We start from the raw sequence: 20,102 nt of genomic DNA on the forward strand, positions 1-20,102 counted from the left end.
CCCCCCCCCCCCCCCTTTGGTCCCTCACACTCTTCAAAAGGATCCTGCCAGTGCGTCTGTGTGTGTCTGTTTGTGTGTGTGTGTTTTGGTTTGTGTGTGCATACATGCATGTAGTACTCCTTCAGTGTGTTGTGCCATAACCTGCCCCTTTTTATATGCTTGCAGAAATATCTACATTTAAGCAGATGCACACTTGCAGATGCGTGTGTGTAGATTAGGGGCCAGCCAGCATAGTCAGTAAGCGCCTGTCAAGCCAAAGCTGAGGACTGCTTGTCCCTGTATCCACTTCCCCACCATTCGAAGATCGCTGCTTCTCACCACATCGTCGCTCAGTGGGTGGCGGAGGGAAAAAAGTGGCGACGAGTGGCGAGCTTGAATAAACTGTGGTGTATTGTTGTCAAAGTTCTTATTGTTTTCAGTTTTGTTCATTTTATTGTCAACTTGAAAGTGGTCTTGACTGAAAGCTCCCTTGAAAGCCATCTTTTGGGGGGAATTTGTTTGCGAAATGACTAACTAAATATTCAAGTGTTTTTGATTTCACTCAATATGATGAGTGCTTGCTGAGCTTTTATTTGAGTGAGTGTAAAACCCAAAAAGCTTTCCCAGTTACTCTTAATAGGGGCCTAATTGAGTGGTTAGTGTAAGTGAAAAAATGGGAAGTTGTTTTTGATTTCCAGAACATTCCTTGGAAAAGAATGACGACCTGCTCTGGTTTCAGCCAATTAGAGTGAGATAGCCTAGCGAGGTCTTGAAAAGTAAAGCCAGGGCAGAATGGAGTCTGTTGGCGGAGGCGGTGAGTGTTGGCTGGAGCTCCCTGGCAGCCTGACAGACTTGTCGTACGATGCTGGGACGGGGTGTGTGTTTGTGATTGTGTGTTTGTGTGTGCGCATGTGCCTGTACTGGAGCTTGGGATTGTGAGACTGGTATCAGTGTCACTCTCAGCTAATCTCTGGATATTTGCAGGATGTTGCCACTTTGATTTGCCATCATCACAGACATATCTGTGGATTTCGGCTAACAAGAGGATTGTTGTTTTAGCATTCGTGTAGTTTGCTGATGGAATTACTGTGTCCGGTAGCCAGTGAGTGGAGCTTTCATTGCAGACTGTGTAGAAGGAATACGATGTATGTACATGATTATAGTGTGGTGTCAAAATGTGGCAAGAATGTATATCCTAATACACAGATAATAAAACCAAATAGTTGTGTGGGAGCTGATGTATTCACTAGAAATGGGCAAAAGGTGCAAATAATTACAAAAGGAATTACAAGGAACTATGCAAGAAGCTGAAAAAATCTGACATAGCAGAATTCGCAAGCCTTAAAACTGTTATAATCAGTATTTTTATAATAACAATTGTTAAAGTAACTACCTGTAGCTTAATGTGAAGGGAGTCACTCGTACTGTCACAGAGAATTATCACCTGAATCTGCAGTGACTTTTAAGTAATTGTTTAGGTTTTATGGCCCACAGCCGTTACTGTCTTGATTCACTCCCATTGCTTCTAATGGCAAAATCCATTTTACACTACCAGCCCAGCACCAAACAACAGATTGACATGGTTAGCAATTCGCAGCTGAATGTAGTGGAACATTTAACGGTCCAGTTTGTGACATTTAGGAGGATCTATTCATAGAAATGGAATATGATATTTATAGGTTCATTATTATATAATCACCAGAAATATGAATCGTTGTGTTTTCATTACCTTAGGATGAGCTGGTTTTATCTATAGACGCCACAGGTCCCCTTCCATGGAGTTTGCCATGTTGAACTGCCTTTTTTTTTTTTACGGTAGCCCAATACGGACAAACCAAACACTGGGTGTGGATAGAGACTTTAGCATTTTTTACAAGTTACGTGACCACCGTAATTCCTTCTGCACACTTCTCAGCCCGTTCTCATTCCCAGGTCGTCAAATACAGACGTGAGCGGTGTTCAGCTGGTTGCAATTTGCAACTTCACTACTGGATACCACTAAATCCTACACACTGGTACTTAAACAGAGCTGAATATATAATAAAAAGACCAAAAAATGCTAATGTTGTTGTGTGTCTGCTTTTTATGTAAATAACACACTGTATCCTAACAAGTTTGCCACATCAACTTTATATGGTGACAATGTAGCTTATTGTGCTGCCCCCAAGTGGTCAAAAAAATGCAGTTATAAGATCAAAATAATGAGCTAAAACAGCAGCACAGTTGCATGATGAATCTCTGTGGGTTTAAAGCTACAAGGTACACCTTTTCACATAATCATTTTGTCTTTTGTTAGCATTGGTTATGGCAAATTTTAGGAGATTACAAGAGGTATGTGTATCTCAGTAGTTGTACAGAGATGATAATAAGTGAGAAAGACAGACAGTAAAAGTTTCTTTGAAGTGCACGTGAATGGAACAGCTGATAGGGCCAAACTACTCATTCACTCTAATGACAACCCTTACACTTCTTGGAAAGATGTGGGGGAAGGAGGGATCACAGACAGTGGAAAAAGAGGATAGGAAGCAAAGTAAGGAATCAAAGTAAAAAGAAAGGTTGGTTGGGGTTGCGGTTGCATCATGTTGTCTCTGCTTCTCTCACCTTTTCCTCAATGTTGTCATTTCTCTTCCTCCTGTCTTCACACCCTTTCAACACAAAGGGAAGAGAGAATATGGAACTAACAAGAAAAAATGCATTTCTTGACTGAAAAATTCTAGTCTATAATAACAACAGTCGTTTGACTTATTTCCAGTCCCCTGCCTGCCCAGAGAGGGATCTGCAGAAAATCCCTCATCACTGTTTAGCTTCACTGGGTTCTTTATCGCTTTTCACCTCCAGGTCAAGTTATTAGACATTTAATAGTGAGTGATTCCTTATTGAAAATCAACAGCAGTGGTCCGTGTTGTACCAATTTCACAGGCGATTCCAGATATTACAGTCATCACTTTTTGGATTGCAGTCTTAATTGTGCATTTTGGAAAGACAAAGGGGCAAAGACATAAACCTCCAACAGGCCAAAGTGAACTCTGAACCCAGAGACATCCCAACATGAAAGGTGATGCTTTTTGGAAATGGCCGTGTTAAAATGAAAGGGCTTTTTAAATCAGTTGTCTACCTTCTCATTCCTTCAGTGATGTATGGCTTGAGTTCAGAAATGAGGTGCTCTGTGCAACCGTTTCCTGGCAATTACAGGGCGCTTACTTCCAAACCAGCCAGCTGAGGAGCTCAGAGCAGATGCTGCTGTCCTTAGATACTATTCCCACCGTGGGGCTTAGCATGCTGGTGACTACTCTCTGTGACTGTATGGACGGTTAAACTATATTTAGTTTAACCGTTTAACCGTTTGTTGGTGTGTGATTTGAGCACAAAGAGACAAAGATATTGTGTGTGTTTCCCTGTGTGCATTATATGTGTATCTTCATACAGTATGAGCAAAATGCATGCATGTGATAGCCCTGTATGTGTATGCACATAGGCACACATCTTGGTATGAGTTGGTGAGTCAGCATGTGTCTTTGTGAAATTCCTAATTTGAAACACATGCTAGTCACAGCTGGACAGGTTTGTCTCACAAGACCTTCAAATGTCTTACCACATTCCCAGTTGAGGGAAAACTTTGACAATCTTTCTAGGAAAGGGTCTGCCAGTGTCCTTAAAGCTTGTTTGAGCTTTACCAAGACTGCCTTTCACCTCAGCGTTTTTCCAAGAGTGTGTTTGCGCACTTTGGAAAGAGGCTAATTGGAATTGAGCGTGGCCCCCAGATGCCTCCAGACTCTGAGCAATCACTCTCACACTTGACACACATTCACACATGTGTGTGCGTGCACATACACACACACACACACGTACACACACACACAGATGAAACAAATGAAAGCTGTCCTGTTTCTTCTGCCCAGCCTCTGCCAACTTAATTTGCAAATGAAAAGTTTTGCGAGGAGCGTCCTTTTGCTTCTGGGGCATGGCAGCACACTGTGTGTTTGGGGGGTGGGGGATGAGGAGAGAAGAAGGTTTGACAGAGGGTGTGTGTATGTGTGTGGCAGGAGCCCAGATGAAGCAGCCCTCGCCCGGGGCTCGCTGTCCGCCCGCGGTAGCAGCAAGCCTGTTCCTTCTACCCCGGCCCGCCGCGACCATTTGTTCCATTAACCAATCTCCTGGAGCCTCTGGTGCAAACACACACACACACACACATCCACACACATCCACAGGCATACATACTTCAACAACTGCTTGCACAGCTCATACCCCACATGGCCCTCCATCCCTCCTCCATCCTTCCCTCCCTCCTCTGCTCTCCTCCAGACGCACGCACCATCTTTCTTCGTGGAGGCCATATGGCCCAGTGAAGCCTGTGGATCTACAGGCACATCTGCGTATATGTTGCTGCTCTCCTTAAAGGGCTGCACAGTGAGCTGTGCGCTCACATAAACATATAGTACATGCACACGCACACACAGGGCTGACAAACACACTCTCTGCTGTCACTATGTGTGGTTAAGCAAACGTTGGTGTTATGTTGGTCTGTTTTACGTGTGTGTGTGTGTGTGTGTGACAGAGAGAGAGAGTATGTGTAAGTGACCTCGGTGTACATGCATAGTGATAATTGGTGAAACAGCCTGCGAACAGCTGTGAGGTGAGAAAAGGTTTGCGTGGTGTTTGGTACAGAATGCAGAGGGGAGGAGGAGAAAGAGAGGAGAGGAGTTAAGTTGGAAAATGAGAGAAGGGCAAAGAGGAAAGTGAAAAGAGATAAGAAGAAGATGGGTTAATAAGGGAGGAGAGGGGGCAGGCGAGAGGACAGTTGAGAGACAGTGGATTCAAATCTTAAGTATGAACAGAAAATAAACAGCAAAGAAGTCACAGAAAACTTTTCTTTCTCTCTCTCTCTCTCTCTCTCTCTCTCCCCAACATCATTCAGGAAAAAAAAGATTTTTATACACACGGATTGAACTTGAACAGTTTTTATTTCTTGTTATATAGATATAAATTCTGTTTTATACACAAAAGGTGAAATTATTCTTGATTTTCTTTTTTTTTTTAAGGTGAACCCCAAGAAAATAAATTAAAAAATAAATAAACACAGCACGCTGTAGTGCAGTGTCGCAGACAGTCGTCTTTAGTCTGACTGTGTCTCGCTCTGGTGTTTTATTGAATCACAAGAACCGTGCTGCAATACAGATATTTAAGATATCATTTTTAAATTATTATTATTTCAGAGATTGCTTGGACTCACTAAAAACTTCACACAAGGAGAAAATATTTAAAGAGCGGTAATATCCTTCACAAGCTTCAACATATGATTGGATTGTTTCTTCTCACTGGTTCTCACTAACATCTTACATGTTTCTCTTTTGACTGATTTGCACTAAGCTTTCTGCTCGTGTCAGGATTTTATCGAGATGTTAAATTACTTAAACCAATGACATAATGACCGGTCACATTTGAAAATAACAGAACAGATTCTGTTAGTTGTGCATATAAGATATCTGTATTCAGAATTAAATAAATTGTAAAAACAAGTCTCATCAATCTCCTATATTTTGTAATTTCTGCATATGTAATATATTTGTTTGTTTATACGATACGACGAGTTTCCTCACAAACATAACCTTCCCTCACTGACAAACTAGCTCTCATCATTTTTAACTTCTACTAAGTTAAGAGAGACTTTGCTTGTTTTTACTCAGAATAAGCACCAGAAAAGTGCGAAATAACTAAATAAAATGTCACCAATCAAATAAAGATTCTGGAAAATAAAGAGTTAAAATAAAATCTACATATGCAAACATTTCCAATTGTGCTCACTCGTGTAAAATATACATTTAACTTAAGAAACTAAAATGTAATGTATTATTCCTGAATCAGATTGGTCATAAAAACACGTTTAACCTTTAAATTACCATTTATAGTAACTGGCTTTGCTCTTCCCTAACTCGGTGCTCTTCTCCATCTCTCCACTCTCCCAGTCCATCTTTTCATTTCCAGGCAAAAAAAAACAAAAAGCAACAACACAGACATAGTGAAATAAATAATTAAGTGGTGAAGCAAAACATTGTGTGCTAAAACCCCTGTGTAGTTTGGCAATCAGCTTGCCCATGTAAAAATAAATCAAGCTGATTTTCCAAATGTTTTGTGCGTGGTGCGCTGTTGCCGCTCTTCGCAGCACAGATTGCAGGCCGATGGAGAGGCTGTGGGGAGGGGCGGGGCGCTGGATATTGAACCCACTTGCACCAGCTTGTTAACACGTACACCTTAACCCTCGAGCAGCGCGACAGGGTGCCCACCGAGTGCTCAGGGCCCTAAGGAACCAACGTATATATACCGAATGTATAGACACACAGACACACACACACACAGACACACTGAGGATTACAAGAACATGCATGCAGTTCAGTACGTGAACAGTGCCATATGACGTACTCTCGCTTGTACACAAATATACAGACATAAATATAACTGCGTGCACACACACAGAACAGAGATCCATAAAGTTCAGTCCGGCATCTACAGCTTAATTCTGACATAAAAAACACAAAATCTGGATCTTTTTTTGTTGCTGTTTAAGCTAAAACCAATATAAGAACGTATCTGTGGCAGGTTTTCAAGTTTTCTAGTTTTGCCCCCGGAGTACAATCAGTACCAGAAACACAACCACATACTGAAAAACCAAGTACCAGCTGGAATGTGGATCACTGTAAACGTGAGTCATATCTCTCTTGCCTCCCAGTCTCTCCCTTATCCCTATACGGCGCCTCTTTACAATAAAGCACCTAAAACTTAACACATAAATGCCAAAAATACTTAAATGTAATGCTCAAAAAACGAATAAATGCATTTCCAAACATGCACACGTCCTACCACAACAGTTATCTCCAAACATGAAACACAAAATGTGGTCAAGCGGCTTGACAGCAACTCCAAAAGTGACCTCATGTAGAACTGAACTCAAGAGATATTTAAATATCAGGAGGATTCATCAACCCAGTAAGTGTCAAAGCAGAAAATAAAACTCACTAAATGCCAAGAGTGATTATCGTGGTTCAGTTGGGAGAAGAGAGAAGTTAGGTGCCAACTTCCCAGCCAATCCACTTTTGGCAGCCAGATTCCTACTCTGCTAAACCTCCTGAGAACATGTAATACACACACACATACACACATAAAAATACCACTATAACATATGCGCGGAAACATACAGAATATTCATACTTCACACTCCTTGACAACTTGGATTGTTTTTCCTTCTATGAAACACACAAAAAGAGTCACACACAACCAGGAGACAGCTGTGACTTGGTAAACTTTGTTTTTTGGCAGCGTCTGACTGTCGGCAGGTTAACACCGGTGGGTGGTAGACAATATGTAGTGTCAGTGATGGAGCAGGAGAAAAGGGTGAGTGTGGTGTGTGTGTGTGTGTGTGTGTGTGTGTTTGGTTTTGTGTAATAGAAAGGTGTAGTTGGGGGTGGGGTGGCGACTGGGGTAGAGATCCTGCAGAGTGGGGCAACAACACCCACACACCCTCGCCCACATTGGCAGAGCCAGGCTGTATGCCAGGCGCCCTGTGGAGACACACACCAACTGGGCTCCACACTTAGGGATACATCATACACACACGCACACACACACGCTACAGATACTGTAGTATAAGCCGAAGATGGACTCACTTTTAGCTGCAACTTTTAGAAGTCAGTGTTTCCGGAATCGCTACCTATATGCTACGCAGAGCAGTTTCACAAACGTGTAAAATTGTGCATTATACTATATAATGCTCTGAAAAATGTCTTCAGTGGAATGATAAATGTTGTACCTATAACATAAGCACTGCTTTATGGTTGCAACTAATGATTTTTTGCAATATCGATCAGTTGATTCATTTCTTGACTAGTCGATGAAGGTCAATAAAATGTGAAGAAATTGTACAAAAACCAAGCCAAAGTTGACATCATTCAGATTGCTTGTTTTATCCAACCAACAGTCCAAACCCCAAAGATATTCAGTTTAATGTCATAGAAGACTAAGAAAGCAAATATTCAAGATACCCTCAGCTGTGCTAGAAAGGCTTTATAGGGTTGACTTCCCCATCAGGTATTATTTTGGTTAGTCGACACCAAACCAGTCACAGTTTATCATAAATGATCTGCTTTTTATCTTCATTTTGTATTCATGATTTGTTCTGAATCAACAGAGCAATTAATGATCAGTCTGATATATAAGCACTAAGTTTAAAACCTAACCCTAATTCTGTGTTTCACCTAGTGCACGTAATATCTGTTTGGCTGTTAAATATTCACACGTGATACAGTTACAGTCCGTGGATCATCACAAGTAATGTCATGGGAGTCTATCACTAGTTTATTCTTTCTGTTACTTTATAGAAATAAATTGTGTTTTTTGATCAGAGAACAGTTTGTAGCCTGATGAAGCAGATAATGTTGCCACTGCACAGACAGCAGGAGAGTAAAGTGATGATGACAAAAACTACTGTGTCAACAAAAAATAAAACAATTCTTACATTAGATGAGCAGAAGATGGACTGGTTAAGGACAAATTGTGAAGAAAACTGCACTTATTTTTGTCTTTTGTAAGGCCTGCAGCCAGATTCTGCAAACTGAAACAAACATCAACAGCAGCAACAAGGCTGCCGTTATTTTAATAACAGAAAAATGTTTTGATCTTGATATTGAGTTATGCATTAAAATACACACCTTGATAGACAATCATAAGATACATGTGCCAGTTTTTCATTCAAATAAGTGCAGTGGTTACTGGGGGGGAGTAAAAATGTTCATGTGTGTATTTACATACCTGTCCTTCATGCGCTGGTGCATGCGGCCATGCTGGACACACTGTTCCTCCATGTCGGAGCAGCGAGCTCTCAGACTCTTTACTGTCTCTTCTAGATGTTGCTTCTCCAGGGCCAGCTGCTCCATCTCACTTCTGCACACACACACACACACAATACAGATGTGAAAAATGCACCTTAACAGTGTACCATGTGCGACGCAGCAATGCAAGTAAGATAAAATACTATTGTTTGTAGAACACATCACAAAATGCTTCACAAAGTAAGATGATAGAAAGTAATAAAATACAGAATGAAATAAGTTAGAGAAATAAATCAATAAATGAAATAATTAAATTAAACTGAGCAAAGGCAAGTCTAAACAGGTAGGTCTTGAGCTGCTTTTTGAAGTCCACAGTCTACACAGATTTTAAGTCCAAAGATTTGGGGATTTCAAATCGGTAATAACTAATTATCTGAACACTCAACTCTTTTCTCTTTTTATTAGGTGCATCAAACTAAAACTAATGCAGATTTCAATTGTCATAACTGCAATAAATCCTACCTTCATGAGGTTATAATGTTCAGTATTTGGTGAAACTGTTTTAGAGAGGTGTTGATTCAACTGTGTGATTATTTTGGGGGATGTCGTTTTTGGTGCAGTTTAACTGTACTGCGTTTTATTAACAGGTGTTTCTATCATTCATTTATATCAGTGACGGTTCAACAGCACCACAACCTACACCCACCAAAATAATCAGTTCAATCAACTGTTCTAAAAAACATTCATGAATGCAAAATTTATTTCAGGACTGTTTTTATTGGTATAAGTTACTATTAATTCTGAGAGTAAAAAGGTTTAATTTAATAACTGACGTCATACAGTATACTGTAGACCATTTACTCTGCTATTAATGCTTCTCAATTTGTATTTGCTATTTATTTGACAATAGGATTACAGAAGGAAATACAGGGAGAGAAAGAGGGGTATGATATGCAACAGAGGTCACTGGTTGCCGTTACGTGGTGAGCGTCGCTCTGAACCACATAGTCAGCGACACAACATTACACTGACCAATCAGTAGGAGTGAGCCTCGTACGGCCCGCAGTCAGACGAACAACTGAAAACAATTCATCAAGAGTTTTATTTTTCATCTTGCTGCAACTGTCTCAGTGTAACCTCACTTAGCCTGACTGAGGCTGTCCAGCAGGACTTTAACCGCTACACTGGGCTTGGACTCCAGGAGCTCAAACAGCCCGAGGCACAAAACACACCCACACCACACTGTTGCTAAACTACATAACACACACATACAGCAGATGTAGGGTATGAACCTTTATGACAGTGTGTCAGCATGTGTGTGAAATCCCCCCCCCATAAAAAGACATTCAAGGTGGTAGTTATTACAGTGTGGATATACGTGTATTCAGTATTGATGTACATGCATAAGACACAGGGTACTTTGGTGTGTGTGTATTATGTGCATGTGTCCTGTGGCTGGTGAGGCCAGTGCGGTCTGGAAGGGCCAGATTGGGGGCTGTCATGTGACTAATGTGCAGCACAGCTCCAACAGCTGACAGGACACTGGGTCCAGGGTCACTCTCACACACATACACTCACGAACACACACTGAAGTGCAAAAACACACACAGAAACACACACACAGGCAGCCCAGATGGAGAGCTGTGCAGGCCTGCTGTGACTACTGTAGCATCAGGTTAACAAGAAAACAGGTCAGACTGGGAAGCAGTATGTAGTATGTTGACATGCTCTGTCCTAACAGCCTGGATAGATGATATTTCATGAAATGATGACATGGATTTCCAACAGATAGAATCAATAAACAGCTGAACAAGTAAATTGCTGGAAAAGAGAAGCTGTGTATAACCACGAAAATAAATTTTACCTCTCCACGTGAACATTTTTTCATGGAGAAAAGAGATAAATGAATAAGTCAGAATGTAAGCCAAAGAGTTACAGTTACAAAGAACAAAAGCATAATCAAGTGAATAAATGGTCAAACAAAGAGGAAATGTGATGAAAGAATTAAAAAGAACAGACTGACCTGCTGTTTTCTGTCAGCTCTTCCAGTTTGACTCCCAGCACGCAACATTCGTCCTTTAGCTTCCTGATCAGGGAATTCTGGGAACTCAGCAGACCATCCAACTCTCCAACTGCAAACGATCATGGGAAAGTTGTTGTTTAGTGACCCTGAGAACTCAACACACCGCAAGAAAACACAACCAAATACAGAAACGTAGCACAGACAACAACAGAAATGGTTTCCAGAGTTGTGTTTTCGGCTGGCGGTTGAATCAGATTTTGTGAAACCATTATTCATCATCAAGCAATGTCTGCTTTCAACACTGTGTGGTCATCAGCAACTGCTGAAAGCATCTGCGTCATATCAGAGCAAGGCATTGCATATTTGTGTATCTAATATATATCTCTCTCTATATATAGACTATCTATCCTTAAACCTAAACAGACAATTTCTAAGCTTACTGTACAAATCTTAAACAGAAACTTGTTCTAAAACTGTGGTGGCAGTTTTTTGCTGTACCTGCTTCTTATCAGCACTGAACAAACTCGAGTACACATGCATGCACATACAAGAATGTCATTAAGACGACACTGTAAAAATATTTAAAATTACATTTATGAATACAGTTTTTACAAAGGAACAAGAAATCCAAGTCAGTTAAAACAAGTCAGTGATATTGTAAAGCAGTGGGACAGACAATATTGGTGGCTGATTGTTCGCACCAGAAGAGTTCCTTTGTCACAATGGGAATATTAAAACTGTGAAAAGGATTTGAGTGATCCTTTGTACCTTTATACCTTCTTTATACCCATCTCTAAATTTCAGTGGAGAATATAGAAAGTGTCTGAAGAAACCCTCAAATAAAAATCAAACTTAAAATTTGCAACAAAATCAACAAAGTTACAATTTAGGAGAAGAAACCAATTTCAATTTTCTGCAATTTCATGCTACAGTGGTTCAATGGACTACTGAATATACTGTATTAGTAGTAATAAATAATGCTTAAGAGCATCTAGGGTACTTCTATTAACATGTGCAATATGTCCGAGAGCAGGCCAACCAAACGGCCTCACATACCAGAAGAAAACATCTACATTATGGACTGAGCTAAACAATGAAATCGATCGTACAGAATACTGCAGCACCAGCGAGATACACGTCTCTTTGAATGTATTCCCAAAAATGCTTTTGTCGACATACACAAAATTCACAAATCAAAACTGTTCAAACAACAGGCGGAGATGTACAGAGCAAAAGCAGAAGTACAGAGAATAGAGAAGGGAAATATAAAGTGTGCGAGAAGGGTAAAACGAGATGGAGAAAGAGAGAGGATTGTTGTTTGAAAGCGCTTTTCTTTCTCCTTTCCACCCTTCCTGCCACGTCCTCATCCGCTCATGGGGGCCTCTTTCTGAACAATCCAACACTGGGCTTTCATCATTCCTTTGAAATGATCCACGTTCCGCTCTCCAACATATGTCTGCTCTTTTAAAATAACAATGGCTGCCGTTTGGATGGAGGGAATGATCCACCTGCTCCGGCATTCTGTTACAGTCAACCGAAACCAAAAACACCAAGGACTTGCAGTCTTTGAAAAGTAGCTCAGACTTGTGAAGAGTTTCTTTTTCTTTTTGTTGCATACAGTAGATACTGGGGGGAAAGAAAGAGATAGAAAAAAAGAGAAGAGGAAGAGCCATGATGGTAGATCTCTGTGCTATGATACATACCTTCTACCTGCAGGCTGAAATTCCACTCTACACTTTTTTCTGTTTCTCACTTCTTCTCTCTTTATGTGCTACAGAAATGCTAGTATGCTAATATAAAAAGCAGGAAACTATGGCTGGGAGAGGTGTAAAGGCCATTGTCCACTGATTTTTCCATCCATAGCTTTGAATGTAATATTACTCACTTTTTTACTAGCTTCACATTGTGTCTCTAAGTGAGTTACCACTAACCTTTTTTCATTCCCCTTCATACAGCCTCTGTCCCCATATTACTGCCATAGATAATGCATGGAGGGCAGAAATTGAATGCTACAGAGCATGAAAATAAACTACACAAACTCACAGACGTGCACACACACGTACACTGAACAAAGTTTGGTCAGTGCTGGAAAAGTTGCATGAAGAATGCTAATTAGCTGAACAGGCTTTGAATGCGTCTGGCCATGCGTAGGCCAAAAAGAACCCTGGGACACAGAAACACAGCAGAACTGGCACTGGAAACAAACAGAGAAAAAATGAGGGAGGGAGGGATGGAGAGAAGAAGCGTGGCAGGGAGGGAGGGACGGAGAGAAACAAATATCTGATATCATCTAGAGGCTGCTCTGTACGCATTTACTCAAAAAAGAAACATGAAAAAAAAATCTGAAAAAAGGTGGGAGGGAGCGGAGAAAAAGGGAGAGGGGGACGGATGGATGGAAGGACAAACGGATGGACAGAGAGGCGGGATTTGGAGAGCAAGAAAGCTAATTATCCAGCTCGTCTGTTGGGTTGCACGGGGAGAGGAAGTGATGCGAGCTACTAAAGGACGTCCACCCCTCCATCCCCTCCCCATCCACAGTTTCCTGCTGTGCTCTGATGTCAGCTCTCTTTAGACAACATGTGTGCTGCCGACACGCGCCAGAAACAAACCCTTTGTTTACCCCCCCCTTCCCTCCCTCCATCCATTCCTCCCTCTATACCCTCCATCTTTGTTCTGCGTACCAGCAGGCTCCCTGGTTGCTGAAGGGAACCACAGGTAAATAAAAAGATAGGAGAAGGGAGGGAGGGAGGGAGAGGGGTGGCTGAGGGTGGGTGGTGGGTGAGAGGGGGGAATCCAGATGGTGCAACAGATGTGCTAGCAGCAGCAGCTCTGCTGTGCAGACAGACAGGGAGCTCTGAGTTGGGTCTCTATGCTCTGCTCCCATCACCTTCCCTCTGCTCTGCCCTGCTATTCTGTCTTCTCCTCTCATGGCTTCTGTTTTTTTTTTGTTTTTTTTTTTGCTCTGTTCTGCTCTTTTGAGGTCACTTCAGCTCAGTCTTGTTCAGCTCAAATGATTTGTGTTCCTGTCCATCCCCTCCCACTCTGACCATGTTGTGTTGGTGGGGAGCACGGTGCCACAGTAAGCAGGAAAACCATCCTTCAACTGGAAGATGCAGGTTCAAGACCCTGTTCCAGCAAAGATCCACCCTGCTGAGGTGTCCTTGAGGAAGAGACTGAAACCCTCCCAGCTCCAGCTGTGATTCTGTAGCTGACCCTGATCAACTCTGCTGTTTTGTTCCTTACAGTTCTGGATACTCTGACTCTGTGTGCTCCATCCTATTTAGTTTTGCTTTGTCCTGTTCTGGTCTCTGCCCTCTCCCACTCCTCTTCGTGTAAGACAACTAATATGCCACAGCAGTCTACAGTACAGTACTAGTATTGTCAATAATAACATAATAACATATTTATATCATGTTAATAATACATACATGATAATATTTTCTAAATAAACCAGCGCATCTTAAATCATTTCTGTTTCTTTAAGTTCTTGCTTTGTCGTTCTCTCTCAGTGTCAGTTTTTTCAATTGTTATATATAAAACGCTTTTGTACAGTTATCACCTCCCTATACTTACACTGTTTTGAGTGTAATTTATTTGCCAAAAAAGAGACAACCACATAATAAAAGTTAAAGATGAATTTGATTTAGAGCATTTTTCAAATTTTCTATAAATATTGCACCAATATCATTAATTATATTAATCATGCATTGAAAAGCTGATATTGTGACAGCCCTAGTAGAGATGTTCTTAAGTATATGGAGCTCTCCACTGAAAACCCTTTAATTCGGCCCTTTGGGAAGTCCGACACCCGCGGTCCACCTGATGTGGCTCCATCGCACCTGACAGCTAGCAGGCCAATGGCCACCAGACGAAAGACTGGAGGGTAAAATTTCTTTTGTGCATGTATCTAAATGCTGATATCTACTGTCAATTGATAGGAATATAATATTTCATGATGTATTTAAATAAATATTGGTGGTTTTGTCTTTTATGTCTCTTCTTCTCCAAAGTCTGAATAGCAGGAGACAGAATGCTAACATTTTCCTTCCATTTTCCAAGAGTTAGAAAGAAAGTGGAGATAAGACACTGTGGTACGTACGGTAATTAAAACAAGTTAATTACAGGCACAAAGTTTCTGCTATCACATTGATCATAAATGAGTTGCAAATGTGTGTTCAATATGCTTGTAAAACACAAAATGCTGGCAAAACAACTCCAAACAAAATGTGGCTGCTGAGGGACAGACTGCTTGAAGATGATCTGCCTCTGAAACGCTTCCAGTGAACATTTGAACTGCGACAGAGATGTGAGGGAGCTGCGCTGCAACTGAAACACGGTGCAGCTGCATCCAGTGGACATCCAGGTTGAGGTTCTACTGCACAAGACTCTAAATTAAAAGGCACTCCCTTGATAAGCAAAATATAGAGCGGAAAGGAAACTCATATCCTAGAGAATACTTAACTATCTTTAAAACAGGTACAGGTTTCAAAGAGGTGGGAAGGAGACAGCGAGCTATGACACATGACAGTATTTTTGAGCCAGACCACTGCTGGAAGCACTGACCTCTCTGCTGGTGTTGAGCCTCTGTTTGCTCCAGCAACACAGCCAGCTCTCTCTCCCTCTCCCGTGCTGAGAGGGTCACAGACGCCATTTCCTCCTCATGAGCCCGTTCTGCACCATCTCTGTCCTGTCTGGGGAAAACAACTGGGATGTTAGATCATTCTTTTAATAATAATTGCACATTTTCTATTAAAAATGGAATTTTATATAAAAATACACTTAGTGACTTATTGCTCATGTTGTGCTACTGCTGGAGCATAAAAAACATTTCCACATACTGTAGGCTACAACGTCTGTCTTGCACATATAATTACTTTTTGTAAAATTGAGAGGTATAATATAATAATAATACAGGTTTTACTCATGTTTACAAACAATATTTGCATAAGCAATTTACTCATTTGGATTAACTGTTTACAGAGACAACAATCAACTTTAATGTGACATCAAGTTGCCAAATGCCCCTGATCATACTCATTAGTGTCAATTTCCACTTGAGTGAAACAAATGTAGTTTGTAGACCAGTGATCAGTCTAGAATATAACAGCTATGATCAGCAGATGATTCATCAGTAGATTCCTAATAAATTCCATCATACTTGACAACTGTTTCTGATGTGGAAAAGAAAGACTGAACACAGAGGTGAGAGCGAAAGCAGGAAGAGAGAACACAGCGTACGACAAGAGACTGAAAGAAAGGACAAAAAGGAGAATGACACAAAAGACTCGGGGGGTAGACTGGTAAAAGCGTCAGGCCACTGTCAGTTTGAAGACCCCTGAGTGATACTGCAGCTGTCTACAGAACACACACACAAACGCACACGCACACACACACAGGTCAATACAGACAAGTGCATCATAAAAGCTTTATCCACTGATTAGATTAAAAGTCCAGGATGAAGTTCTGAGACTCAAGAAACGTTTAAAAAAAAAAGATGTGTTCTGTGATATTACTTTGCTTAAGCTGCTTGTCATCTAATATAATTCAGTTTCCAGCCACACTGAGCACTAAAAAAAAAAAACATATAACACTACAGCAACATAACATCAGTTGATCAATCATATCTTATTTTTTAGATATTAGATATTTTAGAAGACTGTTCTTATGCAAGGGTCATTTTTGAATAACTGTATGACTTCGTAGTGCACACTGTGCTTGGCGAGTCAGGAATGCAGACAAGCACGATATTTTTGGTAGCAATCAAATCTCTTTAATCTCCACTTTAATTTGTCTCGATATCAAAATTGTGCAGGTAAGATGCAAACTAAGGTGCTTAACACTGAAGGCTTTGAACAACACTGCATTTTACTCGTGTTTGAGCCAAACTTTCTAACTCAGCTAAGTCCAAATGTACCCAAACAACAGAGGAACAGACAACGAAGGAAAGAAAAGAAAAACTACAAAGACAGGAAAAAACGAACAAATAAACAGAACTCTTCCTGAAGTCCAAAGGCGCTAATGAAGAGAGAATTCTCCAGTTTAAGTGAAAACTTTTCTCCCCTACAGCGCTTGGCCTGCATCTCTAAAGTGACCGCGTCTGTCTGTTCCTTCGTGTGTGTGTGTGTTCTCCTGCTGTCCTGCTGTCTGGGGTGTGAAAGCGGGTGGCGGGTGTGCAGGGGACACAAGGAGATTGTGTGTGTCTGTATGTGTATGAGTGTGTGTGTGTGTATGTGTGAGTGAATGAACCCCCGCTGGGCTTGAACAGCAGCCTGAGCCACCAAAGCGCACACCAGGGCTCAGCGGGAGATGGCGGGCAGGCGTTGCCAGCCATTTGGTCCTGCAAGAGGTTCCAGGGGGCCGTGTGTATTTGTGTATGTCTATGTGTGTGTGTTTGTGTGCGATTGGGGGGTGGGTGGGGGGGAGAGGCTCACACCAGACCTGTTTACCCACCAATTAGCATCAGACAGACCGCCAAAAAGTTCCAGCAGTCAGCAATAGAGTGGTGGTGAGGAAGAGGAGAGTGATGAAAAACAGAAGAAGATAGAAAAGCAAAAACACAGAGTTACACATTTGGCATCTGTTTGGTTTTTATAAGTACAAGTTGTACACAACAGAACAGAGTCGGGGTCTTCATTTCTGGGTGGGAATGGGGCAACCTTGAGGAGGGTTGCTGATTCTAAGTTTCGGTTCAGTAAGTGGGGCCTGAGGATTCAAATCCCTCTGACGAAGGCCTGAAAGCCTCATCCAGGATCAAATTAAAGCTGGGAAGCCAGGCTAAGTTATGTGGTTCTTTCCCCTACGCCATTTTGTCATCAAACGCAACATGTTTACTTGCAAAACGCTGTCACAAAATGGCTGCTGATGAGCATTGTCAAATTAAAGCATAAAAACGAGAAAGCAAAGGAGAGATATCAGTGGAGAGCCAAGCCCTGGAGCAAGTGTTAAGGGCGACGGGTAGAGCAGAGGCTGAATATGTGGGGCTGGAGCTGGATAATTCTCCCTGGACAATAATCTGCCTTCCAGCTAATTGGTGAATGAGCTCTGGGTTGCTGCCTGTGGCAGGAACTCTTGTTTGGGCCTAGGAGGCAATAGACTGAGTGTTCAGTTAGCGGATAGCTGGGCCTGTTTGTATATGCCTGGCCTGATGCACTGTAGGACAGCTTGATAAGTATGGCGAGAGCTGCATGGGCCAGGGGCCTAAGGTAGACTGGAATGGCTCTGGGGCTGCGGCCAGGTACAGTGGCTGCTGGGTAAGTGGGAGGTGGCAGAGGCGGTGGCTGGCTGGCTAGCTGGCTGGAGCAGCGAGGAAGAAGAGGGGGCCCAGTCTGCACTGCCTGCCTAAGTGGGCACTATTCAAGCTGTTGCCCATTAGATGTGGGGTGCCAGGGCCTGACCAAGCACAGAGTTTGCAGCACCCCATGGTGCAGCCGGCATCCCACGCCAGAACCACCAAATGCCGCGGTTTATCAGAGAACGAGCACAAATTGGAGTCAGACGGTGGACTTGGAGGAATTGGAGACATTCGCCAATGCCAGGCACCACTGACCGCTGTTTGGACTAAAGTAAAAGAGACTATAGTCTCTCAATAAACACAATATCACCAAGATACACAGACTGAATTCATACAGTATATATAAAACACACACACACACGGAACAATCCAGCTGTACATGCAAAATACACAAAATATGTGACTATATTTTGTTGTAACTTCAAATAATAAAGAAATATCGACATCCTTGATGAAGCGCTCTTCAAACTTTTTGGAAGCATGAAGTTAAAAACAAGTTAAAGGGGTAGAGACAGATATTGTATATAAATTACATACACAAAAACTAATGGAAAACTAAAAAGACCTCTTCCTCAAATCAATGCATATTCATATTTACGCTCTGCGATGTTACTGTGAAAGTAACAGGTGTAAAATTAACATACAGGTGAACAGCCTATAGCACAAACATGCAAACACACAAGCTTTGTCCGCAACAAAGACTGATGCAAGACACTGATGATCCCTGCAAAGAGTTGTTGAGGAGGAAGACGAATATTACTATTTCTGTCAGAGGACCATCTGTACTAATAGCTAAACCCATAACAATAATAACAACAATAATAATAATAACAATAATAATAATTAATATATATTATTGATTTCATGAATATATAGATATCAAAAAAATTATTTGAATATTGTTTACATGTAACATTTATATGCAGACAATTATAGATTAATTTGTGTATTCCCTTTCATATCTTAGTCTGCTTGTAACTGACATCTAATTAACAGTATCAACAAAACGAAAATTAAAAGAATAATCTCTGTATATATAAATTAAGAGTATTTAACTTAAGACAGATTTCCAATTGTTTAAACTGATGAACCCGAAGCTCAAAGGATCATTCGGTGAGTCCTGACGTCGACAGGATTGAATTGAAATGAGCTGATACTGTACTATAAAATTACAACTGTTAACTATTTGCTCGTATTTCAACTACTCAAAATGGTGACACTCGTGATGATTCATTTTTGTGGAGGAATTCCAGTGCATCCACAGCTATTTATGATAGACTGCATCAATCAGACTACATTAATATTCAACAGTTTGATACGTGAAACTACAAAGATGATTCCTGCTTGTGTGTGTGTGTGACTGAGAGACAGTGAGACAGAGGCCTTGTGTAGTCCTAACTGACACTGCCAACAAAGGATGAGTGCACTGCAGAGAAAATAAAGTGACATATTGAATATTTGCAGCGCTGCGTATCATTGGTGCGTACAATAAATATCTGAATTGTTTCGTGTAGCAGACCGCACACGGTGTCACACAATTTTCTCTCACATGCACCTCAATGTGTTTTAGCACATTTTTATTAAACCTCGGGGTGATGTAAGTCAATCACTCCGCTCCCACATTTTTCCTTCGACACCCCTCCCTTCATCTCGCTGCTCTACTTTATGAAACAAACGCATCAAACACAGAGGCGGCCTGATGCAGCCTCACCGCTCGTTTACTCCGTGCCCAGCCTATTTTTCTATCTGTCCATCTATCTGTCCAGAGCGTTCTCATCTCTGCTCCGATCCTTTTTTCTGCTGTTTCCATCTCTCCCTCCTCCCTCCTCTTTTCCCTCCCACCCTTTTTTTCCTGTAACTAAACTGGCTGTGTCTCTCTCCATCTGCTGGTTCTTCCTTCAGCGGCCCTGCACCTGTTCACACCTCCTCTCCTGTTGGCCACCTCTTCTCTCCTCTCCCCCCCCCCTTTATCTCTCTCTTTCTCTCTCTC

At 41.5% G+C, this 20,102-nt stretch overlaps 1 protein-coding gene across 1 annotated transcript in view; it reads right to left on the reverse strand.

Annotated features, from left to right (window-relative positions):
• Window positions 1-20,102, reverse strand: part of sdccag8 (SHH signaling and ciliogenesis regulator sdccag8) — a gene marked incomplete at its 3' end in the record, with an annotated part of 50,427 nt that overhangs the window by 12,651 nt on the left and 17,674 nt on the right. Inside the window, 3 exon segments of the mRNA XM_035663486.1 lie at window positions 8,779-8,910; window positions 10,822-10,930; window positions 15,385-15,512. Of these exon segments, the coding sequence (XP_035519379.1) occupies window positions 8,779-8,910; window positions 10,822-10,930; window positions 15,385-15,512 (369 nt within the window).

This window comes from Morone saxatilis, unplaced genomic scaffold (assembly GCF_004916995.1).
Source record: "Morone saxatilis isolate NCDOM2014 unplaced genomic scaffold, NCSU_SB_2.0 Contig19, whole genome shotgun sequence".
Lineage (NCBI taxonomy): Eukaryota > Metazoa > Chordata > Actinopteri > Moronidae > Morone > Morone saxatilis.